The sequence below is a fragment of the Vombatus ursinus genome, unplaced genomic scaffold, assembly GCF_900497805.2.
Source record: "Vombatus ursinus unplaced genomic scaffold, bare-nosed wombat genome assembly UNPS02014863.1, whole genome shotgun sequence".
NCBI lineage: Eukaryota > Metazoa > Chordata > Mammalia > Diprotodontia > Vombatidae > Vombatus > Vombatus ursinus.
The window spans coordinates 10,270,872-10,278,899 of record NW_020954641.1 but is presented as its reverse complement, the minus strand read 5'-3'; the positions used below and the strand labels follow the sequence as shown (position 1 = coordinate 10,278,899).

At 45.4% G+C, this 8,028-nt stretch overlaps 1 protein-coding gene across 1 annotated transcript; it reads left to right on the top strand.

Moving 5' to 3' along the window:
- Positions 1 to 834: 834 nt before the first annotated feature.
- On the top strand, positions 835 to 4,554 carry FOXI1 (forkhead box I1). Its single transcript, XM_027842001.1, has 2 exons — positions 835 to 1,654; positions 3,898 to 4,554. Exons 1-2 carry the CDS (start codon positions 949 to 951, stop codon positions 4,458 to 4,460), a joined length of 1,269 nt encoding a protein of 422 aa, XP_027697802.1. The 5' UTR covers positions 835 to 948; the 3' UTR covers positions 4,461 to 4,554.
- Positions 4,555 to 8,028: the final 3,474 nt, after the last annotated feature.

The following is an 8,028-nucleotide window of genomic DNA, read 5'->3' as shown; positions in this document are numbered from 1 at the left end:
AGTTCAGGATCCTAGTTTTCATTTCATTCTCTTGTCATTTGTAAATCTTCCCCTCTCACCCATCCTACACACTTAGCCCATAAAGGAAAAACTTGGCCAGCACATAGATGGGGAAATCTTAAAATATGCAACTCTGTTATTTCTTTTGAATCTAATCCTTGTCAATTTGTCTGTATGATTTATCAGTTGAGGACTGCTCCTGTTCTCTGTATGTATCTTAGAACATGAGCTCTCTGGCTGTTTTTGTGCCCTTGTGTGGGAAAAAATGCCTTTGACTGGGGCTCACTGAAAGTTTGCTACTCGGAGGTGTACAAGGGAGCAGAGGTAATTGGGTGAGGGGAGGGCAGGATGAGACATTAAATTCTTGAGTATTTACTCAACAGAATCAGTCTCATATCTGTTGATTGCCTTTGGAGAATGAAGAGAGAAGGAGAGAAATAGGGGGGAGGGACAGAGAAAGAGAGAAAAGGACAGAGAGACAGAGAAAGAGAGATAGAGATAGATAGAGAGACACGGAGACAGAGATATGGAGAGAGACATGGAAAGAGGAAGGAAGACAGAGACACAGAGAGACTCAGTGACAGACATAGAGAAACAGAGAGACAGAGAGAGAGAGATTCATAGAGAGATGGAGAGGGAAGCAGAAAGAAAGAGAAACAGGCTCTGAGAGACAGAGATACAGAGAGAAACGCTGGACATTTGGGACATCAGCTCAAATAAGCCCCTGGGAGAGGGCTGCCCAGGCTTCACAGCATTGTTACAGGAGACTTCCTGCCTTGGGTGCTACTGGAGGGAAATTCTCTTCATTCATCAGTACCAAGGAAGCAGCCTGAGCCTCAGAGGGGGTGGCTGAGGCACTTTCCTCAGCTAGCAGCCAACCTTCCCCCAAGGCAAGGGACTCCCTATCAGCCTGATCTCCAGCCAGTCCCTGCTGCCCTAGGGTGGAGCATGAGCCCAAGGCTAAACACTGCACAGGTGTATAAGTACTGGGGCCTGGGTCCAGCTGCTGCACCTGTTCCAGGAACAGCCTCTCCCAGGTGCTTCGTGGCTCAGGAGGGGCCACTGGTCCCCAGCAGTCAGACCATGAGCTCCTTCGATCTACAGGCGCACTCCCCACCCCGCTGCAGCCCCCAGTTCCCCAACATTGGCCAGGAGCCCCCCGAGATGAACATCTACTATGAGAACTTCTTCCACCCGCAGAACATGCCCAGTCCCCAGCGTCCTTCGGGCTATGATAGCAGTGGCGACTACGGGGCCACCCCAAACCCCTACCTCTGGCTGAATGGGCCTGCTATCACCCCTCCGCCTTACCTCCAAGGTTCCAACCCTGGACCCTTCCTTCCCCAGTCCTACGGCATGCAGAGGCAGCTGCTACCAAATGGTCTTGGGGCTACTGACCTAGGCTGGCTACCCATACCTTCCCAGGAAGAGCTGATGAAGTTGGTGCGGCCACCCTACTCCTATTCAGCCCTCATTGCCATGGCCATCCACGGAGCCCCAGACAAGCGGCTGACCCTCAGCCAGATCTACCAGTATGTGGCAGACAACTTCCCCTTCTACAATAAGAGCAAGGCTGGCTGGCAGAACTCCATTCGGCATAACCTGTCTCTCAATGACTGCTTTAAGAAAGTGCCCAGGGATGAAGATGATCCAGGTAGGAGGCATAGAAAAATCATGTGAATGGGATGGAAAGACCATCTTTGTATGTGTGCCCTGGAGAAGTGTGTGTGTGTGTGTGTGTGTGTGTGTGTGTGTGTGTGTATGTGGGTGGGGGGTGTGAGGATGTATGTGGGGGAGTGAGTGTGGGGCTAGGTGTGATTTATATGAGCTAACGAACTCCAATCTTTAGCCCTAGTGAGCAAATTTAGAAAATGAAGAATGAATGTCCCAGTGAACGCCCCTTCTTACTTTCCATTTAACCTCTAAAGATAAGGGAGATCCCACAGGGCAGGGAAATGGATCCTATTTGAACCAGTCATATTTATCTCATTTCAATTTAAGTATTTACTGAGGCCCTGGTGAGCACCCAGCTCTGCATGAGACACTTTGCTTGGAGAGGTGGAAGGAGTTCTGAAATTCAGTGAGAAGCTCTGTTTGGGAGTTCAAGGGATCACAGATTTAGAGCTGGAAGGACCTCAGAGCTCATCTCATCCAACTCTCACATTTCCTTCTTTCTTTCTTTTTGCTTACTCTCTTTTTTCTTTCTTTCTTTTTTCTTTCTTCCTTCCTTCCTCTCTTTCTTTCTCCCTCCCTCTCTTTCTGTCTCTCTTTTTCACTTTCTCTCTTTTTCTTTAATAAGCATTTACTTTCTCTCCTTTCCTACTCTCACTACCCTCCTTGGGACTAATAAAGAAAAGGATAAAAAAAAATTGTAACAAATGTTAATAAATAAGCAAAACAAATTCCCCCATTGGCCACATTCAAAGATACATGTCTCACTCTGCATCTTACAATTAACTCCTTCATTTTCCAGAGGAGGAAATTAAAACCCACAAAGATTAAGTGGACTTCCTAAGGTCATACGGGTCATAAGTGTCAGAGATTAGACTTGAATTCAGGTCCTTAGACTCCAAAGTCAGTGCCCTTCCCACCATACTACTGATTTTGTGTCCCTGGGGTAGGTGGTTTTTGCCAATCTGTGACTTAGTTTGCTCATCTGTGAAATGATAGCAGTTAGACTACCTGGTGTCTGGTGGCTTCAAGCTCAGAATCCCATGGAAAGAGTGGCACCTCTCTGATATATGAGAAGCAAAGAAGTGGTCCCTGTCCTTAATGGATTGCTTATCTAATTAAGGAGAGAAGGTGAACATGCCTAAAATAATTAGAGAGTACTGCAAGACAGAGACAAGACAGCCCAAGGGGAGGGGGTGCAAAATGTGGAAGCAGAAATGTGATTTCCATCATCCCATTTCATTCCCTGACCACCAGTTCCTATCTGGAGAGTAGAGCCAGGTAGGAGTTTGAAGGAGCTGGAGTAAAAATCTTTGAGGCTGCATAGTTTCAGAAATGGGAAAGATGGTTTCTGGTTTGTGGGAGAAATGGCCCAGAAAAAAGGCTTCTCAAGAGAAGGGACTGGATCCTTCTCTGTATCTCAGCATCTAGCACAACAGACTTTGCATGTGATAGGAGCTTTAAGAACATTCGTTGAAATAGAGTGGTTGAGGAGAAAAGAATTCTGGGTTCAAATCTTAGCTCTGCTCCTTATTACCGGTGTGATCTTGGGAAAATCATTTAACTTCTCCGGGCCCTAGTTCTTCCTCTTTAAAATGAGAGCAACAGACCAGATGGGCTCTAAGCTTCTTCTTCCAACTCAAAATCTTTGATCTTATGACCAGGGTTCAAGGCTTAGGTCTGCCACTACTTGTCCAACATCAAACAAATCATATAACCTCTCTGATTTTCTGTTCCTCAATATGTAAATTGAGAATGTTAGATTAAATAATCACTAAGATTCCTTCTAGCTCTAATTCTGGGATCCTATATCTACTAGTGTAGGATTAGGCCCATAATAAATACATCCTTGTGAATGATCAGAAGGGAGAATGCTTCTCATCTGTCTGTTTATAGTAGCTGACTTAAATACTGCTTTTATTAATACTCTACTTTATTAACTCATTTGAGCCTCAGAACAACCCCGTGAGATGATTACTGAAAGTATTATTATCCCCATTATATCCACAAGTAAACTGAGGCTGAGAGGTTAGGTGATTTCTATATGGGTTACACAGCTAGTAAATGCAGAGGCAAGGTTTGAACCCAGCTCGTGCTGACTCCAAGTTCAACAGTCTGTCATTCCACAGTGAAATCTTTGATGATTTGGGGTTTTAATTTATTGTGATATGGGGAGGGAAAACTTGACTATGTCTCTATTTATCATTTTCCCCTGGTTGTCGTCAGGAAAAGGGAATTACTGGACTCTGGATCCAAACTGTGAGAAGATGTTTGACAATGGAAATTTCCGCAGAAAGCGAAAGAGGAAGTCGGATGTCACCTCCTGCACAGGCTCCTTGGCCTCAGAGAAGTCTGAGGACAGTCTCCTGTCTGGCAGCCCCAAGACCACAGAACCCCAGGACATGTTAGACAGTGCCTCTCCGGGTTCTGACAGCTCCCCAGGGAAGCGCTCTCCCCCTTCTCCTTCGGGGAACCCGTGCCTCACTGGCTTCCTGTCCACCATGACGGCCTATGTCAGCGGCTCCAATTCTACTAGCCGCTCAGGGGGGGCTCCTCCAGGACTCAACAATGAGAGCGCTGAGAAGATGGGTCAGAACTTCCTGAGTTTTAACTCCTTCTCCCCGCTCCCCAACATCCCCAGCCATGGAGGTGGGGGTGACTGGTCCAACTCTATGCCTTCCAGCCACCTTGGCTACAGCGGCTCTGTCCTCAACCAATTCAACTCTCATTTCTACAACAGCATTAACACGAACAGCATTCTCTACCCCAGGGAGGGGACTGAGGTTTAGAAGCAGGGGCAAGGACAGGAAGAGCTGAAAAGAGAGAGAGGCATTACTCAGTAGATAGCACTATTCATCCTGAGGTTTGAGAGCTTGAATCTGGTCCAGGATTTTTTTTTTCTTTTTTTCCTTTTTTTTTTTTTTTTGAGGCAATAGGTTTAAGTGACTTGCCCAAGGTCACACAGCTAGTAAATGTCTGAGGCTGGATTTGAACTCAGATCCTCCTGACTCCAGGACTGGCACTCTATCCATTGCTCCACCTAACTACCCTGAATCTGGTTCAGAATTGATTTGAAAGGGTAGTAGAAAACCTGCCTTTTGTCCAGAGACTTGACTAAATCCATCACACACACATGCATGCACAAGCACATGTAAACATACACACAAAATCATAGACATGGAACCTGATTCAGAAAGCCCTATAGGTAAGGTAGCCCCAGGGGCAGCAGATTTAGGTCCAGGTGGGAAGCTGTTGCTTAGGCACTTGGGGTTAGGAAATCCTAGAAGTTCTCATCTCCTCCCCTTTGTTCCCTGAGGGGAAATCCAGACCCACACTGGAAGGTCTAAGCCATAGATACTGAAGCTGGTAGGATACATTGCTTATTTGGTTCTCCGTGAGGGCACCAAGGACCCAGTATTCCTACCCTTCAGGGTCTGGAGCCAGCATCCCTCATCATATTTTCAGCATAGGGAGACTGGGATCAGAGTGGTTTACTTACCAAAGGGAAAGGACCCTAGCCTCCCCAGCCTCCCCATCCCTCCCACTCACCCCCCACGGGCCACTGTTGCTAGAGAACTCCATGACAATCATTCTCAGGGAGTCAGGGTAAGAAGTAGTAAGAGCCTGACACCCCTGGCACTGCCAATGTATTAACTTCTCTCAAAGCCTCACTTCCTGTGTGTCACGGGCCACTGAAAATGTGGTGTTGGTGCTATCCAAGAGAAACACTAGGAGAATAAACTCTTCCTTTCTGAAGCCAGAAATAAGGGAAAGATGAAGGAGAAACCAGGGCACAGTGCCTCCCCTCCAAAGTCCTGAGAACCCACCAGATTCCTGCACCAAGTTTTAGGACAGCCATCCAGAACTCTACCCACAGTGTTGTATATTGTGACCAAACCAGCCTCTCCTGTGATAGTTTGGGTTCTTTTGATTCGTTGTCATTGTTGTTATTGGGTTGTTTTTTGCTTTTTTTTTGTTTTTGTATATGTTTTGTACTTTAAGCTTTCATCACACACAGGACACAGTTGGAAGTATTTTTTATTAATAAAATCTTTGTGCAGAAGTGTGTGGCCTTTACTTATGAGGCAAGATTCTTACTGTTTAGAAACAGCTGAGCCAAATCCACATCGGAAAAAGCCTCAAGCTGGCTGGACTGGCCTGCCTGACAATGTCTGGTACAGAATGGGCTGGCAGGGAGAGGTGCGAGCCTTAAGGGCTGCCAACTTCCTCCAAACTTTAGCAGGGAGAAAGATGCAGACCTCAAATTAAACAGACAGCAATAGATTTCCAACTGAGAGCAGATGGGAGAAGAGCCTGGGGGTGGGGTGGGACATGGGTTTATTTTGAGCCCAAAGACCTTGAAGATATGCCTTTTTGCCTGGCATAAAACAGGCCTGAGTGGCATCCCTGGAAACAGAAGATGTAACAATTACTTGTGTATACACATGTTTTCTTCACAACAATCGTACCTCTCCGGGTAGTATTATCCCCATTTTACAGATGAGGAAAATCAAGCTCAGAGAGGTTCAAAATTTTTCCCAAGCTCATACAGCTGGTATCAGGCAGAATTTAGATCCAGGTCCTCTGCCTCTAAATCTCTTGCTCTTTCTACTAAGCCACACTACCTCTCACTGGCCTGCTATCCATTGTATTAACAATCATAATAGCTCACATTTGTAGTACTTTAGGTTTACAAGATTCTTTTAGATACATGAGCTCATTTGATCCTCACAATAACCTTGTGAGGTAGGTACTACTATTATCCCCATTTTATAGATGAGGAAAGAGGAGGAGAAGGAGAAGGAGAAAGAAGGGGAGGAGGAGAAGAAGAAAGTGGGAGACAAAGGACAACAGAGTATAGTGGGAAAAGGAATGAATTTGGAGTCAGCAGATTGAGTTCAAATCCCACTCTTCCATTTATTCTCCATGTGACCTTGAGAAAGTCACATCTTCTCAGGGCACCACTTATCTGTAAAATGAGAGGGCTGGACTTGATGACCTCTAGGTCCCTTCAAGCTCTAAATCTATAATCCTATGATTTAGTTCTAGAGGTCCAGAGAAGTTAAGTGACTTGCTCAGAGTTCACACAGCAAATCCTGAAGCAGGATTTGAATCTCTCTTCCTGCCTGAGTCAGGTATATTATCCAATATACCATACTGCTTTAAAGGAATTTTATTGTGGAAGTTGATCCCTTGGGAAATTCTTCAGGGGCTCCCTGGTTTTTTGCACAAGGGATTTACCAACAGTCCCTATCATGCTGTCAATCCCAGGATGTTAAGACCTTCTTCATAAGATAAGTCACTAGCTGGTAGAGCTGGGTCAGCTAGATGGCACAGTGGATAGTGTGCCCAGCACAGAGTCAGGAAGACTCATCTTTGTGAGTTCAAATCTGGCCTCAGACACTTACTAGCTGTGTGACCCTGGGCAAGTCACTTAATCCTGTTTGCATCAGTTTCCTCCTCTATAAAATGAGCTGGAGAAGAAAACCACTTTACTATCTTTGCTGAGTAAACCCCCAAATGGTGTCACGGTCATATGTGACTGAAAATGACTGAACAACAACAACAAAAAGCTGGTAGATGAAGTTAAGAACCCAAATTAGCTCTCCACACTTGCAGCTGTGTGTCAGTGTTTCTGCCAAATACAAGGAACGTCTAATTGAGGAGGGGAAGATGATTAAACAGAGATGAGGACATGAAGTTCTGTTAGGATGCAGAGTCTGGAGTCATTGTGCTAAAGGTCTGCACCCAGGAAAGCCTGAAGTGAAAGAAGTCAGAAAATGAGTGCAAACAACAGAAGGCAGAGAATAATCAGGAACATTATTCAGCATATTTTCTGGGGAAATAGCTACCCTCCTGGCTTAGCAAAAGGAGATTTGCTCCTAGGAATGAAGTTGTCGAGGTAGGAGAGAAAGGGGGATTATGGTCACTCACAGAGAGGCCCTATCCTATAATGGATGGAGAGCTGGTCTCAGAGTCCAGAAAACTTGCTTCTGTCTAACGCATGCCAGCTGCCTAACCCTGAGCAACTCTCTGAACCCGCCAGTGCCCCCAGGAAACTCCCTAAGACTGTAAATTGTAAAGAAGGCACTGACCTGCACTGGTAGGAGAAATTCCTCACCACTTCTCTATATTGATGAAATCATCAGTTTAGTTTAAAGGGGTTGGGAGTGTATGTGTGTGTTGAGGGGGGCAGTGAGTTATGCCAAACCTCCTCATTTTCAAATGAGGAAATAGGCTCAGAAGGGAAGGGATTTATAAACCAGTGCTAGAACCAGAACTAGAAAGCAGGTCCCCAAGGCTTCTTACAATATATATATATATATATATATATATATATATATATATATATATATA

Coding starts and splice junctions, on each gene's coding strand:
- FOXI1 (XM_027842001.1), top strand. CDS start 949: ATGAGCCCAAGGCTAAACACTGCACAGGTGTATAAGTACTGGGGCCTG. Junction 1,655..3,897: donor CAGGGATGAAGATGATCCAG/GTAGGAGGCATA, acceptor GGTTGTCGTCAG/GAAAAGGGAATTACTGGACT.